This window comes from Bidens hawaiensis, unplaced genomic scaffold (genome assembly GCF_021521415.1).
Source record: "Bidens hawaiensis isolate Kalapana, Puna unplaced genomic scaffold, B.hawaiensis_p1.1 tig00001269_1, whole genome shotgun sequence".
Lineage (NCBI taxonomy): Eukaryota > Viridiplantae > Streptophyta > Magnoliopsida > Asterales > Asteraceae > Bidens > Bidens hawaiensis.
The window spans coordinates 2,229,944-2,252,727 of record NW_027491072.1 but is presented as its reverse complement, the minus strand read 5'-3'; the positions used below and the strand labels follow the sequence as shown (position 1 = coordinate 2,252,727).

Here is a 22,784-nt window from a genome sequence, read left to right as displayed (position 1 = left end):
TTCCGATACTTGATAAGGTCCCTCCCAATTAGGGGACATTTTTCCCGGGGGTATCGCTCGGCTAGCTTCATTGTTTCGAAGGACAAAATCATTTTTCTTGAAGTGGCATTCTTTCACACGCTGGTTGTAATATTTTTCCAGTTTTTTCTTGTATTTGGCTTCACTGATGATAGCCGCCTCTCTACGCCCTTCAAGTAAGTTGAGATCCAACCTTCTTTCGCGCTCGTTATCAATCTTGCTCATCATGAGCACTCTATGGGATGGGCATCCAATTTCTGCTGGAATCATAGCCTCCGTTCCATAGGTTAGGCTGAACGGGGATTCGCCATTGCTGGTTTTGCTTAATGTCCTGTGTGCCCACAGGACATTAGGTAGCTCTTCGACCCAAGAATGGGATTCTCCCTCCAACCTTTTCTTCAGCCCATTTAACAAGCTTTGATTCGCGCGCTCCACTTGGCCATTCCCCTGAGGGTGGTATACCGAAGTGAAGATTTGGTTGATGCGCAATTCCTTGAGCCAGTTGGATATCTTCTTGTCAGTGAATTGTTTGCCATTATCGCTCACAATTTCCATGGGCAAGCCAAAACGGCATATGATGTGGCTCCAGATAAACTGCTTCATCGCTTCGGCTGTGATTTTTGCTAGTGGCTTGGCTTCAACCCATTTTGTAAAATAGTCTACTGCCACTACCAAAAATTTTACTCGCCCTTGCGCTTGCGGTAGGGGACCCACAATATCGATTGCCCATTTGTGGAAAGGCCATGCGGAGGTCACCGGAATCAAGTTGTTCTTTGGCCGCATGGTGTTTGGCGCATAGCTCTGACATGCTTTGCATTTTTGGATCTCTTTTAAAGCGTCAAAGTACATGCCTGGCCAATAGTAACCTGCGCTCATTGCCTTGGCAACCACCATGCGCGGGCCAGCATGTATTCCACAGAATCCTTCGTGTATCTCTCTGATCACATAGCTTGCTTCCTCAGCATCTAGGCATTTCATGAGCGGTCCAAGATAAGAGCGTCGATATAATGTACCATCAAGCAGTTCATAGTTCTGCGACTTGTGTCTTATCTTCCTCGCCTGTGCGCGATCGTCCGGTACTTTTCCCTCCTTCAAGAATTCCATTACTGGAGTTATCCATGATGAAGGGGTTGTATGAGTTACAAGGACAGACTTCGCTCCCACCGACGGGTTGCTCATTATTTCTACCCTGACATCTTTGCCAAAGTGATCGAAGCTGGTTGATGCCATCTTGCTCAGCACGTCAGCAGATTTGTTTTCACTGCGCGGAATATGAATGATTCTGAAGCAGTCAAATTGCTCGATGAGCTTTTTCGCCTGCTCTAGATACAGAGGCATGGTGTTCTCCTTGGCATCATAAAGGCCATTGACCTGTGCTGCTACCAAGTATGAATCAACATGGGCCTCTAGCTTTTTAACTCCGAATTTGTGCGCGATGCGCAGGCCAGCCAGCAGGGCTTCATACTCAGCTTCATTGTTGGTGCTCTTGAAGTCCAACCTGATGGCGTAAGTATATTCCTGATTCTCTGGATCCACCAGCTTGAGGCCTGCGCCGGATCCTTCGTTGTTTGAAGCTCCGTCGGTGAATAATCTCCACACATTTTCTTCATCATTGGCTCGCGGAGGGTCTACCTCGCGCTGAGCTTCTTCAATTTTTCCTTCGGGGACTTCTGCAATGAAATCAGCCAAGACTTGTCCCTTTATTGCTGGACGGGGCTTATAGGCGATCGTGTGCTCTCCTAATTCCAGCGCCCATTTTGTTAGCCTTCCCGAGAGCGCGGGGCGCCGCAAGACTTGCTGGATGTTGTAACCAGTCAGAACTTCAATGGGATGACCATTGAAATATCTATGAAGTTTGCGCGACGCGTGTGTTAGTGACAAAACTAACTTTTCCATGATGGAGTAGCGCGTCTCAGGATCTGTCAGCACCCGACTCACATAGTATATTGGCGTTTGGATTCCCTTGCGATCCACCAACAATACTGCGCCGATGGCGCGCTCTCCTGCTGATAGGTACAATGTCAAAATTTCACCAGGAAGTGGAGCTGTGAGCGCGGGCAGATTTATCAAACATTCTTTTATCTCATTGAAAGCTTGCTCGGCCTCAGGAGTCCATTTGAATTGGCTTTTCTTTAAGCAATTTCTCAATGTGTTGACAAAGGGGGTAGATTTGCTTGCATGGTTCGCTAGGAACCTGTTGATTGAAACCAATCTACCATTCAGCTTCTGGACTTCTTTCATGGTGGATGGCAAGGGCATGTCAAGGATGGCCTCCACCTTCTCAGGGTTCACCTTGAAACCATCCTTGGTGACCATTACACCTAGAAATTTTCCCTCTTGTACGCCGAAAGTGCATTTGCTCGGATTGAGCTTCATGTTAACTTCCTTTAGGCGCCCAAGGGTTTCTTCGATGTCTTTGAGCATTTGTTTTTCCTCCCTGCTTTTGATCACCAAATCATCCACATAGACTTCTAGGTTTCTTCCAATTTGCTCGCTGAAAACGGCATCCATAAGTCTTTGGTAGGTGGCTCCCGCATTCTTCAAACCAAAGGGCATTTTTGTGTAACAAAAAACACCCTTGTCGGTTCTGAAGGCGGTCTTGTCCTCGTCTTGTGGCGCCATTTGAATCTGGTGATAGCCCTTGTAGGCATCCAGGAAACATTTGAGCTTGAATGGCGCCACGGAGTCCACCTTTGCGTCGATGTTTGGGAGGGGGTAACAATCTTTTGGGCACGCTTTGTTGAGGTCCTTGAAGTCAATGCACATCCTCCACGACCCGTTACTTTTCTTTACCATCACAGGATTGGCTACCCATGTCTGGTATCGTATCGGGCGGATGATGTTTGCGCGCAATAGATCCTCAACCTGCTCATTCATGGCCCTCGCCTTCTCATCCCCCATGACTCTCTTCTTTTGAGCAATTGGCTCTACAGACTTGAACGTGTTGAGAGAATGTTACGCCAGGTCTAGCGGAACCCCAGTCATATCAGAGTGTTGCCACGCGAAGACCGACATATATGCTGTGAGCAATCTTTTCATTCTCAACCTCGTGTCTTCTGATATCGTAGCGCCAATTGTGATTGTCTGCTCCGGGAATTTTGGGTTGAGAATCCATTCCTCTGGCGCGTTGTCTGCCATTGGAAGTTTCATTCTCCCTTCCCGCGGAGTACTTGTCACTGCACACAAATGATCTCGGGTATACAAAAGTTACACCTGTTGGTGTTGGGAACCCCAATGCGCCGTGCGCTGGCGACGGTATGGCGTTGAATTAGGCAATCGTTCCCCTACCCAAGATCATATTGTGGCATGAAGTGGTAGGCAAGACCAAGAAGTTGACAACTTCGGCTCGCTTGTGTTTCTCATCCCCCATAGTTAGCTCAAATTGTATTTGACCTAGGGGATGAATGATTTCATTTGAAACACCAGAGATTGGTGCATTCACAATTTCAAGCCTTGCTTGGTCTGCCGGATCCAGTTTCCTGAAACATTGCTCATACATGATGTCTGGTTCGCTGCCAGTGTCCACCAGGACTTTTGACACTTCATAATGAGCAATGTGTGTAGTGATGACAAGAGGACTGCTGATGGAAGGGCCTCCCCTGATTCTTGGGAAGATGACTTGTTGCTCGCGCCAATCTCCTTGGATTTGCGCGCTTCTCTTTCTTGATATTTGCCCTTGCCTTCCTCCCTCGGCTACACAGATTCTTTTATACTTTTTACTGGCTGAGGCTCCTGATTGTTCATTTTCTGGTCTTGAGTTTTTCACCAGGTGAGCTAGCTTGCCTGATTTCACATCTTTTTCAATTGCATCCTTCAAGTGGTGGCATGCATCAGTGTTGTGTCCTGTGGACTTGTGAAACTCACAGTACTTGCCACTGTCTGATGGTCCCTTGTAGTGTAGTGGCTTGGGGCTTTTGAACTGGACATTCTCAGTGCTTAACACTTGTGAAGGCGTTTTAGTGAGGGGAGTCCATATTCTTGGCAGAGGTCTGTTAGGATCTCTGCCGCCTTCCCTCTTGTCACCCTCCCCGCGATTACGAACGTCTTTTTGGGGCTGGGGTGAGCTTGGTTGCGCCTGCTTTTCTGCGGGAGAAAAACTGGTTGGTTGCAACCTGGACCATACAGAGTTCTGTTTGCCCCTTCTTTCGTTGCTGCGCGGTGTCTCAGCTTGATGCGCTCTTTCTCTTGCCTTATCTTGGGCAATTTGTTTTTCATTTCTCGCGAAGACTCGCGATGCTTCCATTAGTTTGGCCCAAGTGGTTGGCATGCCATCTCTGCTTACGAGAGCTCGGCATAGTTGATCACTGCGCGCGCCTTGTATAAAGGCCACGCGCAAGAGTTGCTCAGTGATACCTCCGATTGCCAGAGACTCCTGATTGAAACGAGTTATGTAGTCTTCAATCGTTTCATCATTCCTGCGCACGCAGTGCATGATGTCGTCAGGGTCGCGCGTGTGTCTGCGCTGCTGTACGAAGTGGGCTTGGAACTTTTCCAACAGTTCCTCGAACCCATCGATTTGCCCAGTCGGCAAGCTCTCGAACCTGACACGCGCCGCGCCCGTGAGGCAGCGAGCAAACATGTGACACCATGTTGGCATCGTCCAGCTTTCTAGGTTTCCAGTGTTGTGAAAACCTTGTAAGAAATCGTCTGGATCTGTTGTGCCGTCATATTTGCCCAAACCACTTGGCATCTTGGTTTTGTGCTGAATGGGGGCCTTCGCGATGCGCTCAGTGAACTTTGAATGTTTCACCAAGATGGCTGGTCTGTACGATGTGGTTACGTCCACTTGCCCTCTAACTGGTGGGCTGTACGGTATGTGCAGATCCAGATCGGCTTTGGCTCCAGGCGCCATGTTCACGTGCGCGCGGAACTGTGAGCCTCCTGCATGAGTATCTCGCGTCTTCCTCATGCTGTGCACTTCTTCATCACTAAACTCAGTGTGTGCAGTGTGAACAGAATGACCCTCTTCCGGCGCGGGCGCCCTTTTTGTTCCATGAACGTTTTGCTTGTCAAACGCTAGCCTTTGTGTTAAGTCGGCTGACTTTTTGTGTTTGACCAGCTCATTGTACTTGTCCATTAGACGTCGTTGCTCGTTTATGAGCCATTCTTTGGGGTCATTGGTTTTATCTTCTGGACCCATTGGTCCTTTTTGTTTCGCGCCGGTAAGATTTTGTAACGTGAGATCGTCTGGAGGAGTTTCAGTCTGGCCATGAGGAGTTGTGATGAAGGGACGGTTACTGGTGGTGCGCGTAGAATCACGCGGCGCCCTCAGAAACTGCTGTCCCTCATTAACATCCTCACGTTCAATATCCTCCAGAACTTGATCAACGTTACGAACGCCAGAAACCATGGTGAAAATTTGTTTTTTTTTTAGAGATCTGATGAGATCTTGTTGCCGTTGTAACAGGTGATGGCGCCAATGAAGAAACGTGGATCGACTCACTGGTAGACGATCTACTTTCCTCGGGTGTGATTATGCTATTTCACCGATGATTCTCTTGGATCTGGGTTCTTCCACCTACAAAATGAATAGCACCGTAAACTTACCCCTCAGAAAGGGACAGAGGGGTCCTCTTTGGGGTAACCCTCCGGTGTGAGAATAAGTGTTTGTAGGAGAAGATAATAATATGAGAGTAAGGAATTTGGAGTGTATTGCTTAAATAGCTGAATACTCTGTAATTGGATGTGTTTGGATCTGGTCTCTCCTTGTGGAGTTGATGTGGTATTTATAGTGCTAGGGTTTCCACTGATTGGGCTTAGACCCAGTTAGGGCCTTGTTGGCCTCCTCCAATTGCTTTGCGCCACGTGTCCTTGGGACACCTGGTGCTTTTTCATTGGTTATAATCACGTGGTAGCACATAGGTTTTGCTGCGTTGTCCACCTTTCATTGGCAGCTGTCAACATCAGCATATTCTTATTCCTTAAAAAGATACCTTCTGGAAGGTTGTCTGACGTGCACAATCAAGGTTGCCCTAATCCTGATTTGGATAAGGACGAGGTTGATTATGTGCATGTGTGATATGCGCCTATCCTGAGGATGCGCGAGGTCTTCTCTTTATTCTCACGCGCAGATGTTTCATGCGCAGATGTGATATGCACAAGCATGTGATATGCGCCACGTGCAGATGTGATGCGTGAGCATATGTGATGCGTGAGCATATGTGATGCCTGAGCATGTGATGCCTGAGCATGTGATGCATGAGCATGTGATGCATGAGCATATGTGATATGCGTGAGCATATGTGATATGCGCCATGCGCATAGGTTTTGGCTTTGTGCCTTCATAATGTCTTGATTTCAAGCCTCTTGTCTATATCTTGTGGGTTGACCCGCCTCGCTCGGTGTTGAGGCGGGTACATACCTCTTCAATACCCTAATACGCCGCGTATAACCCTATACGCAGCGTAGTAGGGCGTGTGATAGGCGTCTCTTGTATGACCCATCATAATTCACAACTCATCTATGTCATCTGATTGTGCACTATGATTCCCTTTAAAAAACAGAAAAAAGAAAAGTATAATTATAATTTATAATACTTGCTTTCAAGTCACAATCGACAACCTTGCCTGATGTAGAGCTGCCAGCCTGCTCACCTAAGCACGGTCGTGCTTCACCCACAAGTCAACAAAAGTTTTTCCTTAACGCGTGTCTTCAAGTCAATGCAAAACCGACAACACTAGCACGCCGTTATACCATTTAACTATACTACCACCAAGGTAAGATAAACGGTTACACCGAGAGCAACGACAATTAAGGATTGTTTAATATTTTACGAATATCAAATAAGAGTTTATATTGTACTACTACTAGCCCTTACAAAAGGTTGGTTAGTCGTATTGATACAGTGGCTGTAATACAACAAAATCACGGATCTTATGATACTTATTTAGAAGATGAGGCTCGCCAAGTCATACATGAAAATATAACATTATTACTTCACACAAGGAATTGTGCGCTTCAAGATCGAGTAACGAATTGTTAACTACAAAAGTCTTAGATAAACTTTCACAAAAGATCAAAACCCCTCACTTAAAGGGTGTATAAATAAGGGGTAGTATTATACACATTGTATTGTTTTTTTCCTCTAATATGAATTTGTCCCGGTCGGTTTTCAAAACAATATTTTCATCTCTAAACATATTAAATTGATAATATTTAGTGTGATTATCAAAACCTCCATTTGTAATTATTGTATTGATCCCTAACACCTATATATATATATATATATATATATATATATATATATATATATATATATATACGAGTCTCGTATAAATAATATATATACATCAATAAGAATGAACTCATCCATTTTTTTTTCTCTCTATAATTCATGTTTTTATATTTATATACTTTAGGTTTTTGTTTCACAATATATTAATCTTTTTCTCCTATTTAGTTTTTTTTAATTTCCAGTTAATGTATCATTATGAACTCAATGTTAGCAAAAGTATTGATTAGTCGTTTCTCCTATTAACTTTTCTATGAATTTTTAGTTACTATATTATTACGCAGGGCCGGCTCTTGAGTGGTGCAACCCGGACAACCGGCCGTGGCACCTACGTTTTCGGGGCACAATTTTTTTTATATATTTTTTTGTATATATATATTTTTTAAATTTTTTTATAGACTAGATATAAATATTAATCCCCTTATTATATATCGGGCCTAATTTTTGTTTTGTGTTACCATAATCCATTGGTGGTATTACGCCCAAATTAATTAAAAATATATATATATATAATAACTATGAACGGCGGCGATTGAATTCCAAAACAGTAGTTGACAGATAAAGGTACTTGGTTGTGAAGAAGGGAAGACACGAACTCACGGGGACGGACGGCGGGTGACCCTCAGACACGGAGTCACGGAATGACCGGAGACCGGTGAGCGGCGATGGACGGGCGGAGTGACAGAAGAGGTCTTGAAGAGCAGAGGAGTCAAAGTTAGGTAGGTAATCACTAATCACTATGCTATGTTGTGTCTTGAACTCTTGATTTATATAACAATTATAAGTCTATTATAGTATTATTATTTATTCATTAGTTATTTATTTAGTTATATAATATATATATAATATATTGATTTCTTTAATATTTTAATATAGATTTGTCATATTCATATGTATATAAGTACAAATGTACAATTGTGTATTATACTATTATGTATTATTGATAATTTTGCTTTGAAATATCAATTAATAGGAATATACCTTCTAAACAATTATCCGGTGCTCAAAAGCGTAAAAAAAGAAAACGAGATGATGCAATAAAAAAGTCTCAAGCAGGCTCTATGCATAAATTTATACAAAAACCGGCAGTTGAAAAGCCTATTGAAGAGCAAGAACATGCTATTGAACAAGATCATGTAGAAGTAGTACTTGAAGAGCCGGAAGAGGAAGAGCATGTTGAGGCTAATATAAATGAAGAGCATATCAAGCATAACCATGTTGATATATTTGATCCAAGAAGATGGAAAGGACTTAATTATGATGAAATTAAACTTTTGGTTGAGAAAGGTCCTAAAAGAGATAATAATATAGTAAGTGGTCCGTATGATAAGCATAAAAGAAGATTTTCATCAGCTTTATATACCAGAACTTTATCAAATTTGGAGAAATGCGATCGCCCATGGCTAGTATATTCGATAAAGGTAGACAAGATATTTTGTTTTTGTTGTAAAGTGTTTAGAAAAGGGCTCCCGAACGGTAATTTGGATGGGGAAGGTAATAATAATTGGCACCATACTTCCACTAGTGTCAAAAACCACAAAGTTTCCTTGGATCATCTCACAAATATGAATAGTTGGTTTGAAATGCGCAAAAGATTAAAGTTGAACGAAACAATTGATAAAACTCAGTACGAGCAATTTAAGAAAGAAAGAGACTATTGGATACAAGTCCTTTTAAGAATCGTTGCATTAGTCAAGTTTCTTGCTAAAAATAATTTAGCATTTCGTGGTACAAAAGAAAAGCTGTATCAAACAGGTATTGGTAAATTTTTATTTATTTATTTATTTTTTACTTCAGTCAAATTGTAACTAATTGTACTTCTTATTTGCTTTTAATAGGTAATGGAAATTTCTTGGGTCTTGTTGAAATGTTGGAAGAGTTTGACCCAGTTATCAAAGAGCACGTCCGACGGATCATAAATGATGAGGTTCATGTTCATTATCTTGGACACAACATTCAAAACAAGTTAATTTTTATGATAGCTCAAGAAATAAAAAAAGAAATCATAAAGCAGATAAAGGAAGCAAAGTGTTATTCAATCATATTGGATTGCACTCCAGATTCAAGTCAATAGGAACAGATGACTATAATTGTGAGGTATTTAAAATTCTCTTCTAATTCGGTTATTGTCGATGAGTCCTTTTTAGGGTTTTTGGGTGTTAATGATACCACGGGGAAAGGATTATTTGATATTATAGTTGAGGAGTTAAAGTCTCTTGGTTTAGAAATGGATGATATGCGTGGTCAAGGTTATGACAATGGAGCAAACATGAAAGGAAAACACCAAGGAGTACAAACTAGATTTTTAAATGAGAATCCTAGAGCATTTTACACTCCTTGTGGTTGCCATTTTCTTAATCTTACATTATATGATATGCCTACCATTTCTACTAAAGGAACGAGTTTTTTTGGAAAGATCCAACGTATGTATACTATCTTTGCAAATTCTAATAATCGATGGCAAATTTTGAAAGATAATGTTAAATCTTGGAGTCTGAAGTCTTTGTCTCAAACGTATTGGGAAAGTCGTGTTGAAAGTGTTAAAGCTATTAAATTGCAACTTGCTGATGTACGAGAGGCTTTAGTTGAAGTTGGAGAAAAAGATGGTGATCTTGCAATTGCAGATGAAGCAACTACAATAGCAGAAAATATTGTTTTGACCTTTTGGTATCAATTATCATCTGGTATGAAGTGTTAGACAAGGTAAATATAGTGAGCAAAAGGTTACAATCGAAAGATATGCACATAGAGATTGCTATTAAAGAAATAAAGAGATTGATTGACTTCTTCAAGGAATTTAGAGAAAATGGTTTTTCAAAAGCAATAAATGAAGCTGAGAAGATTGCTTTTGAAATGGGCATCGACCCGATATTTGCACAAAAACGTGAAATTAAAAGGAAAAAACAAAGTGATGAGTGTTCAAGTAGCCAAGAAGCTTCATTTACTCCTCAAGAGAATTTTAGAGTAAATTATTTTTTATATATTATTGATCAAGCTATTACTTCTCTTGAGACAAGATTTGATCAATTCAAAAATTATGAGAAATTATTTGGATTTTTGTTTCCACAAAACTTGAAAGGAATTGAAGATGAAAATCTTAAGTTATCCTGTAATTTTCTTGAAAATGCATTAAAGTTTGAAGGAAGATCGGATATTGATGGTGAGGAGCTTTATATGGAGTTAAGCTCATTAGACACATTATATATCATGGAATTTAGTAGCCTTATTGAAGTTTTGAAGCATTTGAATGAGACCCAAGAAAATTTCCCAAATGCAAGGATTGCATATAGAATATTGTTAACTGTTCCGGTCTCAATGGCATCCGTAGAAAGAAGTTTTTCAAAGTTGAAGTTATTAAAATCTTATTTACGATCCACAATGTCCCAAGAAAGACTTAATGGATTGGCGATGATAGCCATAGAGAGCGAAATCTTAGATAGTATAAACTGCGAAGAGGTGATCAAACAGTTTGTTGTCAAGAATGCTAGGAAAACTTCATGAATCATCGGTTAGACGTTAGCTATTATTGTATTTGAGTTTATTACTATAATTTTGCTATTTTTATTGTTATAACATTAATGTCATTTAAAGAAACATCTTATATATTTCGTTACTCGTTAGGGCTAACGGCCTTTTTTTTATGCTCGTCCTAGGTATTTAAATTATCGGAGACGGCCCTGTTATTACGGACCCATAGTTTAAATTGTTATTTTTTTATTTTTGGCAGCCCAAAAGGAGCAGTGTTCTAGACTTCTAGTAGACTAGTAGTACCCTGTTGACTTTCTCTGCATGAGATCACCGGCTTGAGTCTTGTTTGTGATGAAATGTCATGTGCGGCAGGGGTTTTAGGACGATGGGTTTTCTCTAGAATTCGTGGCAAGCCATGTCAACAGCGCTTATCTGCAATTGACGACGTGAGTAGCTTTACAATGGATGTACCTGAGTGATCTTTGCTTTGTTGGTCATTCAAAGTTAAACTGAATTTGGAGTTTGGACTTCTTTGATTATCTCTAAAGTTATTTTAGTAAATTTTCATGTTTTCCTATGATTTTAAGAATTATAGCTTATGCTTATTTAATAATTAAATATTTTCTTGTCTTTACGTTTGTTTCAACGTCACTTTCAAAAATAATAATATTATTATTATTATTATTATTATTATTATTATTATTATTATTATTTCTGTTGTTTAAATTTTGAGATTTTGGATTATTAAATCTTAGAATTTGTATATTAATTAGGTCACTCTGCTTTACAATCAAGTCAACTAATAAACGGACAACAAAAAAAACTAACAGAACAATTTTTTTAAAAGAGACGGTGTTAACCTTTTAGTTGTAGTTCATTCTTTCTTTTACTAATTTAATTGTTTGTCAGAATATGTGTTTGATAGTAAATGACTATATTACAATATTTGGGAATAATAATATCCACCAAACAAGAAATAATTTTTTTATAAAAACTAAATAACAGTTTTAAATGATAATGTTATCAATATATATCACCATAACCATGCCATCTAACGAGCTAAGAAAAAATGAATTCTCCTACATCTTTTGAGCTGTGTGCTTTATGTGTTTCTCTCTTCATGTACATGACCATAGGGTGTGAACCCCCCATCGACACCACCCTAGGGTTTGTATCACTCCCACTTAATCACTCCAATTTTGAAATCCAAAGGCCTTATGATATCCCACTCGAGCAAAGATATAGTTTTTCCAAAGGAGTTCACAAGCTTTGGGTGATCAAGACCGACAAACCTCACTCAATAACCAGCAATACGCGTGCACGCTCCGAGATTCGCATTCGAGTAAATCTTTTCTCTTTATTTTGATACGCATGTTAACTAGCTATATATACATGTTACTCCAGATAGACTGATAAATTGTTTCATTTTTTTGTCTTGTTTAAAGGGTTATGACTACTCTTCGGGTGTCTGGCAGTTCGAAGCATATGGGTATGTGCCTTGTGGGACGAGAGGGGTGTGCATCATGCAAGTGTTTGGGTCGAAACCCCCACATGCTACAACCGCAATGCTTAGAGTGTATAATACCAGTCTTTTTTATTACAGGGATCCTATGATTATTTCTAAATTATATAATAGATGGTTTCGTCTAAATGTTATCCATGATGTCGAACATAATGACATTAAAGTTTACATAGATGGGGTTCTCAAGCACAAGGGACGCGGACGCGCTGGAACATCCCATTACTTCAAGTGCGGAGTCTACACACAGGACCATCCTTCGTTCTATATGGAGTCTCGTTGGAAAGATATTAAGATATTTAAAAGATATAATTAGTGTTCGAATTCTGTTAGGTTATACTTCCTAAGTTTTTGTTCCTATCTGTTCCAATGAAATGAGAAGTGGCATGCATGATTTCGGACTTTCGGTACACCATCAAATGCTAAAAAATAAAAATCAAATAAAAAAAATTTATTCTATATACATAGCTTTTGATAATGGTTTGGTTATACAAGCCAAACTCCATTTTTGTTTTCTATTCTTTTTTTCCTAATTGTATTTCTTAGTCTAACTTTATTTACTGTTTTCTTATTTATGCTACTTATATGTGATTTCATTTTCATGTTAAGGGTTTGTGTTTTAGAAAATTCTCCATAATGATGTTAAAACTTGTTAGGAAATATACTTTTTAGTACCTACCTAATTAATATCATTTTTATTTCCTCTCAATTATGCAAAAAATTTGGATTCTGGTATGGAATTGATAATCAGAAAAACAGCAGAAGAACACAAAACGAATTGCCAACTTGCAAATATTATTAATTAGAAAATCTGTCTCAAAAAACTGATTACATAATTGAGTATTTATAATAACTAGCTAACTCCTAGTTTTACTCGACTTCAAATACACTATCTTCATCTAATATAAACATTAGTAGATAAACCAAACTCGTTTAAACTATTATCTTATTATTAGACCCAGTGTAATTGACTTCAAACTCTCCAAATACTGAACTGGTTGGGCCTGACTCGTCTGAACCAGATTCGGAATTCTCCAACATTCACGCCTTGAATTTCTGAATCGTATTCGGGAGCTCCTTGATTCCAAGAAGATCTCTCATCTCCTTAAACTTGTTCTTTGCTAAGGCTTTCTTTAAGATGCCAGCTCGCTGTTCGGTTCCACTTACATGAACAACATCAACTTCTTCCGCCTCATAACATTCACGAATAAAGTGATATCTTGACTTTATGTGTTTGGTTCTCTTATGGAATACTGGATTTTTTTACCAATGCAATGGCTGAGGTATTGTCAATGTAAAGATTTACTCTTTGAGGCGGTTCACCCAATAACTCACTTAGTAACTTGCGAAACCATACCGCCTGACATGCTGCTTCTGTGGCAGCCATATACTCGGTCTCACAAGACGAGAGGGCCATGGTTCCTTGCTTCTTCGAACACCATGAAACCGGCTTGTTTCCAAAAAATAATATATATGTCCCGACATGCTTCTACCGTCATCTGGGTCAATATTTTGACTGCTATCACAAAAACCAACAAACCTCTTTGTTCTTCCTCGTTCATAATTAATCCCGAACCCAACAGTTCCTTTTACATACCTTAGAATATGTTTTCTAGCTTACCCGTGAGACTCTCATGGACTTTGCATGTACCGACTTATCACCCCGACTGAGTATGCGAGATCGGGTTGGGTGTGAAGTAAATATCTGAGGCAGCCGACAACTTTCCGGTATTTGGTTGGGTCGATCTTGGCTTCATCTTCAGCTTTTGAAAATTGCAACCCGGACTCCATAGGAACGAGAGTCGGGTTACTCGGTTCCATCCCGGTTTGAGCCAAAATCTTCCTCGCAAAAGCCTTCTGCTTAATTTTAATTCCACCTTGCTCTTGTGAAACCTCGATTCCGAGGTAATACGTTAATTTTCTGAGGTCTGACATCTCGAACTTAGATGCCATTCCTTTCTTGAACTCGTTAATAATGCTCAAGCTCATGCTTGTCACAAATAAATCATCAACATAAACAGCAACGGTAAGTAAATGTTTTCCGCCTGTCTTGCGGTACACCGACTGTTCTTTTGAGCAACGAACGAACTTCATATCCTTTAATATCTTATCCAACTTGGTATTCCAAGCTCTCGGTGCTTGTCTCAACCCGTACAAGGCTTTAAACAACTTATAAACCTTGTATTCCTCGCCCCGTTTTTCAAAGCCTTCTGGTTGAGACACGTACACGTCTTCTTTTAACTCGCTGTGTAAAAACGTGGTTTTCATGTCTAGGTGGTAAATTTCCCATTTGTTGGCAGCCGATAAAACAATTAATAAGCGAATAGTCTTGATACGGGCCATGGGTGCAAATACCTCATCGAAATAAATCTCGTGCTGCTGAACATACCCTTTCGCCACCAAACGGGCCTTGTGCTTATTTATTGTACCATCTAAGTTCCTTTTAACCTTGAATACCTATTTTACCCCTATAACTTTAACACCATTCGGTGGCTCTACAAGCCTCCAAGTAACGTTCTTCACGATAGAGTCAATTTCAACTCGCATAGCCTTCATCCACTCACTCTTTTTTCTCGCTTCATCATAACAATTTGGCTCTTCATCGGTCGTAAGCCAAAGATCATCATAGTCGAGATCAACGTGTAGTACATAATCATCTAATTTTCGGGGGTAAAATGTGAACTCGCTCAGATCTGCGAATTTTGATTTGAGCTTGGACCTGGTTTGAGGCTGTTATTGGGTCCGTTGACTGCCCGGTTGACTGCTCAGTTTGGACTGTAGGCTGCCCAAAATGGGTTGTTTCAGTTGTTGCACTTTGTGGGCTCGAATCACAGCTTATTGTCTAACTTGTTCTGCCATTTTCAGCAGATTCTGAGCCCCTTGATGAACCTGACAGGCTGCTGTCAATACTAGGCTCATTCCTAGTAGGATTTATCAATCCAAGTCCAGAATGCACCAAAATTTCCCACACATATGTGAACATACCAGGTTTACTGTCGTTTCTTTCAGCCGGTTCATTCCAGTTCCAGCCAGCTCCTTCGCGAAAAATCACATCCCGACTGACATGATTTTCCTGGTTCTCGGGTGGTACAAACGATACGCCTTTGAGCCCGGTTCGATTCCGAGATGAACTAGTGATATTGGTTGATCGTCTAACTTCTTTAAATGCGTAACTTCAACTTTAGCATATTCCATACACCTAAATACTTTTATATGCTTCACACTCGGTTTTCTTCCGTTTAACTTCTCATACGGTGTTTGATTGATTAAAGCTCGGGTTGGTACCCGGTTTATAAGGTACGTTGCGTGACGGGCAACTTCCCCCCACAAATAATTAGGAACCTCTAATGATTTCATTATGCTCCGAGTCATCTCCATAAGAGTCCGATTTCGACGCTCCACCACGCCATTCTGTTGAGGCGTGTATGGCGCGGTGAGATGTTAGCATTAAATCATTGTCGAAATGAAATTTTAAAGTCACAGGTAATTGCAAATTAAAGAAAATAAAGGTGCATCATTGTAAAAGAATTTGGATTTGTTTGGTAATAAACTAAAAATAGTTTTTAAACTGAGATTCAAGCAGCAATGCATAATTTTTTTTGTATAAGACTGGTTTCCAATTTAGATATAAAAATTTTTCATGTGCATTTAAACTCAGGAAAATGTGTATTATCTTGATTTTCTCCAAACATTTTGTTTAAATATTGCAAACATGGATGGTACCTATTATATATATCTTGATGTTAGCATTAAATAATTGAAGTTGAATATTATAATTATAATCCATGTGTATAACGATTTACTAAATAAACTATCTGCCACTTATTTATAAGACACTTTTTATTGTATAAATGGTTTTAGCAATAAGAAGATCAATATTTAGTTTTCAATATTTTTTTTTCATAACTCAGTCCAAAATGGTTTAGAAACATATATTTTATTACTTAATTTATGCGTTTTTGTACATTTAAATATATTTAATTTAATATACCTTATAAGACAAATTACTTAATTAAAATCATTTAAAATTTTAAACCAACAAATCTGTTTCAATTTCATCCCACTATTTTGGCTTTCCAATAATCATTTAGTATATTGAAACTTAGAATATCGTCTTCATCAATAATTTACATAATTTCAATATTATATTAACTTATTAATTTTATTTTTATATAAATACAACGAATTGGGGTTATGCTAATGTTACCTGTTCGTTAGTACATAATTAAAATGTTTATTATGGTTTATATTCAAAATAATAAAGCTATACACAAATTTTTTTTTAAGAACAATTATAACATTTATTATTAAAATATGTTATAAAAATTTATTAAGATTCACACCTTAATTATAATGTAACTTAATAGAAATATATAATATTTTTATTTTTATTTTTTTATTATTTATAACTTAATTATGCTCCTCATTACATTTCAAGAATATTCCATTTTCACCTTAATTTAAAAATAATAATAATCCGGCAAAAAATCATTTACCATGCTTCTGTAAAATCTAAAATCTTTGCTTTCTTTTTTTTTTCTCTATAAGTTTTTGAAATATATATATGTATATATATATATATATATATATATATATATATATATATCGATTAATTAAATATTCTAACAACTTTCCATAATAACAACTAATAACACATGATTAATACTCAAAATTTAAGCATTCTTTATTCAATACTTTCAACTATTATAAATAAGAATAACTACGTTCACTTTATGCAACTTAAATCTTCTAATATTCTACTAAATCACTGCTATTTTGAACAATGACTTTAAGGTTAGTATATCTTTTTCATTCTCCTAGCAATTACATTCATAGGAAATAAAACAAATCATTTTGTTATAATTTAATTTTCGATTTTATATGTTGCTTGATTATACAATTGTTAATTATAAAACATAAATTCAATTAAAAAATTTTCACACACAGAATATTAATGACAACATCATAATCAACCAATTTCAAATTCTAAAGATTTTAAGGATGATTATATCATAAAAGTTCAAGTAATGAGGTTTTTAGAATAATCATGTTTTTTGGATAAACATGAACGGATTATCTTAAATGATATCATATTAATTTATTAAAATGTATGATATTTTATGTGTATGAATATTTTTATTTTGTTAGTTTCAGGGATCTATTATCATTTATCAAGGGTTGGTATGTACTTGAAGAACCTTATTTGTCACACGGGCAACTATACGTGACTATATCAAGAGTTACAAGCATACTTGTATGCTACCTTATCAAGAGTTACAAGCAGCCATGGACTAAAGGTTTTGATTTTTTGATTAACAATGTATATGGACCAATACAATCACAAATGTAGTGTACAAGAAAGTTTTTACTTATTTTTAACTCATTTCTGTAATCTTAGTTATGTAATTTATGTAATTTTAATGTAAATTATAATTGTATTAACAATATATGATTATTTTGTTGACCGTGTAATACACGGGCCTCAAACTAGTTTATTTATAAATACAACATTTGCATTTAATTAAATTTATATGATGTTACATAAATATTACATTTTAAATATGTTCCACCCGTGTGTAACACGGGTACTATCCTAGTTGAGTAATATAACACAATATCAAGGAAAAAAGACACAATCAATGACGAAAATAAACATAAAACACAATAATAAGTAAAAAAACACAATAATATTTTGACACAATTACGAAGTTAGTCCCTGATGTTTCCCTAAAGTAACAAGATTGGGTACTTAGGTTTAAAAGTTGCAAGTTTGGGTACTAAGGTTTTAATTTTATAACAATGTTAGGTACTAACTTTAACTTCCGTTAAAAGGTAACAGAATTTGCGTCAACTCACGGTCATAACACTCGGGTTTACCAATGCCTAGCTTCAACGCTCGGCTTTTACCAATGCCCTATATTTACTGATCGAATAAACATCGTTTTAAGTATTTTATTTTTAATATGCTAATTCAAAAAAAAATTGTATTTTGGGTTTTATTGAGATACTTTTACTAACGTAACCAATACCCACCGAATATGTGTCAACTCGTTGATGTAACACAATGCCCGATTTTACCGGCCGAATAAATATTGTTTTAAATATTGTATAAAATAATACGCTATACGAGCGCCGTTATTTTTTTAAAGTATGTTAATATGATGAACTTATTTTCTAGATTTAATTCCGATACCTTAACGAACGTGGTAAATACAAACAGAATTCACGTTGACTCGCAACTACAAGGCCTGAGTTTTACCTACCGAATTCGTCGCGTAACGCACGGGTAAACCACTAGTTGTCATACTAATTAGAACGTGAAATTCTAATATATTCCTAAACACAAATATGCCAAATAATTTAGTGAGAATGCGTAATGACAATAATATCATATTTAAAACAATATTTCTTCAGCCGATAAAACCGGACATGGTGTTACAACAATGAGTTGACGCGTATTCGGTGGGGATTGATTACGCTTATTCGGTAGGTACCTTAATAAAACCAACAAATATAAATTTGTTGAATTAACATATAAAAAAATTAACATATAAAAATTAAAATATTTAAAACGATGTTTATTCGGTTGGAAAAAAAAACAAAGCGTTGTTAAAATCTGAGCGTTGAGGCATGTGCATTGATAAACCCGAGCGTTACGGTGACAAGTTGATGTAAATTCCATTAAAATGTTAACGAAAGTTAAAATTAGTACCTAACATTGTTACAAATTAAAACTTTAGTACCCAAACTTGCAACTTTTAAACATTAGTACCCAATCTTGTTATTTTGGAGAAGCGTCATGGAGTAAGTTTGTAATTGTGTCTAATATTTTTTCCTTAAAGTTGTATCTTTTTTATTTTTTAATCGAGAAAGACGGGGGAAATATTTTTAGTTTTTGTATATTTTTCATTTATTTTATATTTTAAGTTATGATTTTTTTTAATTATTTTTTCACCACAAATCTTTCATCACCTTGATTTGGACTAGGATGAATTAGGAATGCTTTTTTATTTTTCGCGTCTGGTACATGTACCTGACTACCCGTACCGATTTACCATATTCAGCGTTGAGGCATGTGCATTGATAAACCCGAGCGTTACGGTGACAAGTTGATGTAAATTCCATTAAAATGTTAACGAAAGTTAAAATTAGTACCTAACATTGTTACAAATTAAAACTTTAGTACCCAAACTTGCAACTTTTAAACATTAGTACCCAATCTTGTTATTTTGGAGAAGCGTCATGGAGTAAGTTTGTAATTGTGTCTAATATTTTTTCCTCAAAGTTGTATCTTTTTTATATTTTAATCGAGGAAGACGGGGGGAAATATTTTTAATTTTTGTATATTTTTCATTTATTTTATATTTTAAGTTATGATTTTTTTTAATTATTTTTTTACCACAAATCTTTCATCACCTTGATTTGGACTAGGATGAATTAGGAATGCTTTTTTTATTTTTCACGTCTGATACATGTACTTGACTACCCGTACTGATTTACCATATTCAGTTAGTGTTCATATGAATACCAAGATTTATTGATTTCGGTATTAAGTAAGATGGGTATTCATATTTTCAGTTTTTTGTATTAAATACCGACTAGAAATTGAGTATGCAATATACAAACAAAACGAGAAAATAAAACATAAAAGAGGATTAAAAGAATATTAACTTTCTTTGGTTTGGTTTTTTTTTTTGAATTAATCACTTTTATACGGATTTTAGATCATTTTGTATGTTATGGCTTTGGTATTAAGTTTTTAAGACATTGTGTATGTTTTTATTGTCCATTTGTTATGTTGATGTAATGTCTGGGTCTTTGTTGTTCCAAATAAAAAAGAAAAGAAAAACTTCAAACATTGTTAAAGATCAACCAACTTTTTGTTGTGCCACATTCTTTGTCGACCGTAATGAAAGTTTTTTTTTAAATATATTCATCCAAATATAATCTTAGCATAAGTTAACGTTTTAAAGGCACATTATAAGGCCAAGTGAAGGATGGTCACGAGATCAACGAAAAGACTTACATGAAGAACTTCCGTTTATGTGAGAAAGTTAATATTTTTAATGAAAGATATTTTAAAATAAACGTAAGGTTAAGCATGAAATTTTGTCACAGCTTAACAACCTTATAAGAATTTTTTTTTCTAGTATACAATGCCAAGAACCCCCATTACACTTTCATTTACCCACATATTAAGATGTATCGACTTCTCTATGTTAAAAACCTCAGTTTTATGCATCCTTCTTCACATAAAGACAACTAATAGAGATGCTGATTTGACATAGCCTTTAATCTCTCTAAAGAACCCTCATTTTTTATTGACACAAACTGAACCTGCATTCTAACCTCGGTAACAATCTTTTATTATCAGTCACTTTCACTTGATCAACGATTGAATTGACCGGTTTTCAAAACTCAAAACCTTAGTTTTATAGTTATGTTTATAAAAATCAATAGTTTTATAAACAAGTTTACAAACAATAGACACATAATTTTCCATAACAAATTATCTATTATCTATTATTTATTTAATAAGTATAAATAAGAGATTTGTTGTTGTGAATCTTATTATGCTTATTAGCTTATACAAGCTAATTTGAATAAGCTAATTTGAATATGTTTTTTTAGCTTATTTGTGTGATCGATGTCGAAAGATCAATAAAAAATATTTATAAATTACTTTTACTAGCTAGGGCAAGTAAGATGTCGAATCCACAAGGAATTAGTGGAAAGTGCTAATCAAGTTCAATCCTTACAACTAATTATACTAAGAGGACAAACGATGTCAACCGCTTTAAGAGATTTGTTAAACGAAAATATGATTAATTTATTTGTAAACAATTATGAAAATGGTAACCAATCTCCAGGTTTCAGGTTTTGAAGTAAATTGGATAGATAAACATATTGGATTATAATATTTGTTTGAATCAGTTAAACCAATAGACTAGATGTGTGGCTATGTTGATCGTTAGAACTTAATCCAATTGATTGACACGGCTAACCAATAATCTACTTGATTATTAATCTTAGGCAATGATGAATCACTCAGTATTATGGTTAAGGACACTAGGTCAATGACACTAAGAACTCAATCCTAATTGTTGATGACTAAAATCAATAACTAATAAACTGCAAATATCATTGATTACCCAAGAGTATGTTCAAGCACACAAACAAAATCTAAAAATAAGGTTTAGAGTACCAACAATCCAATGAACAACTCAACCCTACACCCGGAGATGGTCACGAGTGGTTTAGCCTAGCATAGTCGTCTTGAATAGCTTCTTTGATTCTTGAGTGGATGATGCCATGGATGATTCGGGTGATTAAAATGTGTTAGAATGGTGGAATAAGCCTCCAAAAAAGTCCAAGTATGATGTGATATCGAAGATAGGCGGCCTAGGTATGAACCGGCCTTAAATAGTTCCAAAAACCTAAAAAAAGACTTTTTCCATCAAGCCGACCGTAGGCTACGGTCTACCCACCGTAGGCTACGGTGGGGACCATAGCTTACGGTGAACACCCTCTGCCTTACGGTAGCAGCCCTCACCGTAAGCTACGGTGGGGCACCGTTGGCTACGGTGTCCTGTCACCCACCAAACTGTTTCGCCTGTAACTTCTTCGTTTGAACTCCGATTTATGCCCCGTTTTCGGCCACGTCTTCATCTTCACTTGCTCTATCACTCCATAAAATAAAATCCTCCTTTACTTTCCATCTCATATGCTCCCATTTAGCTCCTTTAAGCTCCGCACACCTGTAATCGTAAACGCACACAAAGTAATCGTGTTTCCGGCATATAAATTCATAAAACATGTGATATGACTCATTTAGTACACGATATTTCACCCATGAATCACATTCCCACACTTGTCCTTTTTCGACCCGAAAAAGATGTACAATGAAATTAGAACCGGAAACTATTTTTTTTCTAAATAATTAAATTACATTAAATATCAACAAATAACACAAAAACTGCGATTGCCGATATTGCTATCCACTTAAACCCATGCCTTAATACTTACCGGGACAAATAAGGCGTGACAATTTCATTAGTTTATATGATTATGTGGAACCCACAAATCAAGCCCTGAAGCCGCCTTACCATGCTTCATAATGGTTTTACCGAGCCAGACCACCTCAACTTGACTTAAACCTTAGGGTCAGATGATCAAAATTATGCACAACCATGTGTATCATTTTAAGCCCATATGCAATAGCTAAAACAATCCTGGATATTTTATCGAACCAAAACCTAAACTTAAGCGTCAAAGTCTACCAGAATGGCCATTAGATACGATTAAGGTACAATTAGGTTACTAACTAGCAAATAGCCCCCACTACATGGTATACCCCCGTTATCAAGCAACACCCCAAAGTCCATCTCCATGGGTGAGTATGCACGAATTCATCTGTAGGGCTTACATGTGACGTGTCCCGTGTGGTTCGTTTCTTAACGGTAATGAGATGCGAGCACGGGGACCCCACATGACTAACAGCGTGGATGATCAAGTCAGTAGTGTAATTGTACTTTAAAAGCACGTAAT

General features: G+C 37.0%; 3 protein-coding genes across 3 annotated transcripts; all 3 read left to right on the top strand.

Annotated features, from left to right (window-relative positions):
- Window positions 1–7,890: 7,890 nt before the first annotated feature.
- Window positions 7,891–9,323, top strand: LOC143570639 (uncharacterized). The gene is made up of 3 exons (XM_077056243.1): window positions 7,891–7,904; window positions 8,223–9,004; window positions 9,088–9,323. The coding sequence occupies exons 1-3, from the start codon at window positions 7,891–7,893 to the stop codon at window positions 9,321–9,323; spliced, it is 1,032 nt and encodes a 343-aa protein (XP_076912358.1).
- Window positions 9,324–9,988: 665 nt separating this feature from the next.
- LOC143570628 (uncharacterized) lies at window positions 9,989–10,750 on the top strand. The gene has a single exon (XM_077056234.1). It carries the CDS (start codon window positions 9,989–9,991, stop codon window positions 10,748–10,750), a length of 762 nt encoding a protein of 253 aa, XP_076912349.1.
- Window positions 10,751–11,786: 1,036 nt separating this feature from the next.
- On the top strand, window positions 11,787–12,552 carry LOC143570148 (citrate-binding protein-like). The gene is made up of 2 exons (XM_077055882.1): window positions 11,787–12,059; window positions 12,163–12,552. Exons 1-2 carry the CDS (start codon window positions 11,787–11,789, stop codon window positions 12,550–12,552), a joined length of 663 nt encoding a protein of 220 aa, XP_076911997.1.
- The last annotated feature ends 10,232 nt before the right edge of the window (window positions 12,553–22,784 follow it).

Excerpts from the sequence above, each read along its gene's own strand:
- LOC143570639 (XM_077056243.1), top strand. Across the intron at positions 9,005-9,087 it reads AGAAAAGCTGTATCAAACAG|GTAATGGAAATTTCTTGGGT; the intron begins GTATTGGTAAAT and ends TGCTTTTAATAG.
- LOC143570628 (XM_077056234.1), top strand. The coding sequence starts at position 9,989 with ATGCACATAGAGATTGCTATTAAAGAAATAAAGAGATTGATTGACTTC.
- LOC143570148 (XM_077055882.1), top strand. The coding sequence starts at position 11,787 with ATGAATTCTCCTACATCTTTTGAGCTGTGTGCTTTATGTGTTTCTCTC. Across the intron at positions 12,060-12,162 it reads GCTCCGAGATTCGCATTCGA|GGTTATGACTACTCTTCGGG; the intron begins GTAAATCTTTTC and ends TCTTGTTTAAAG.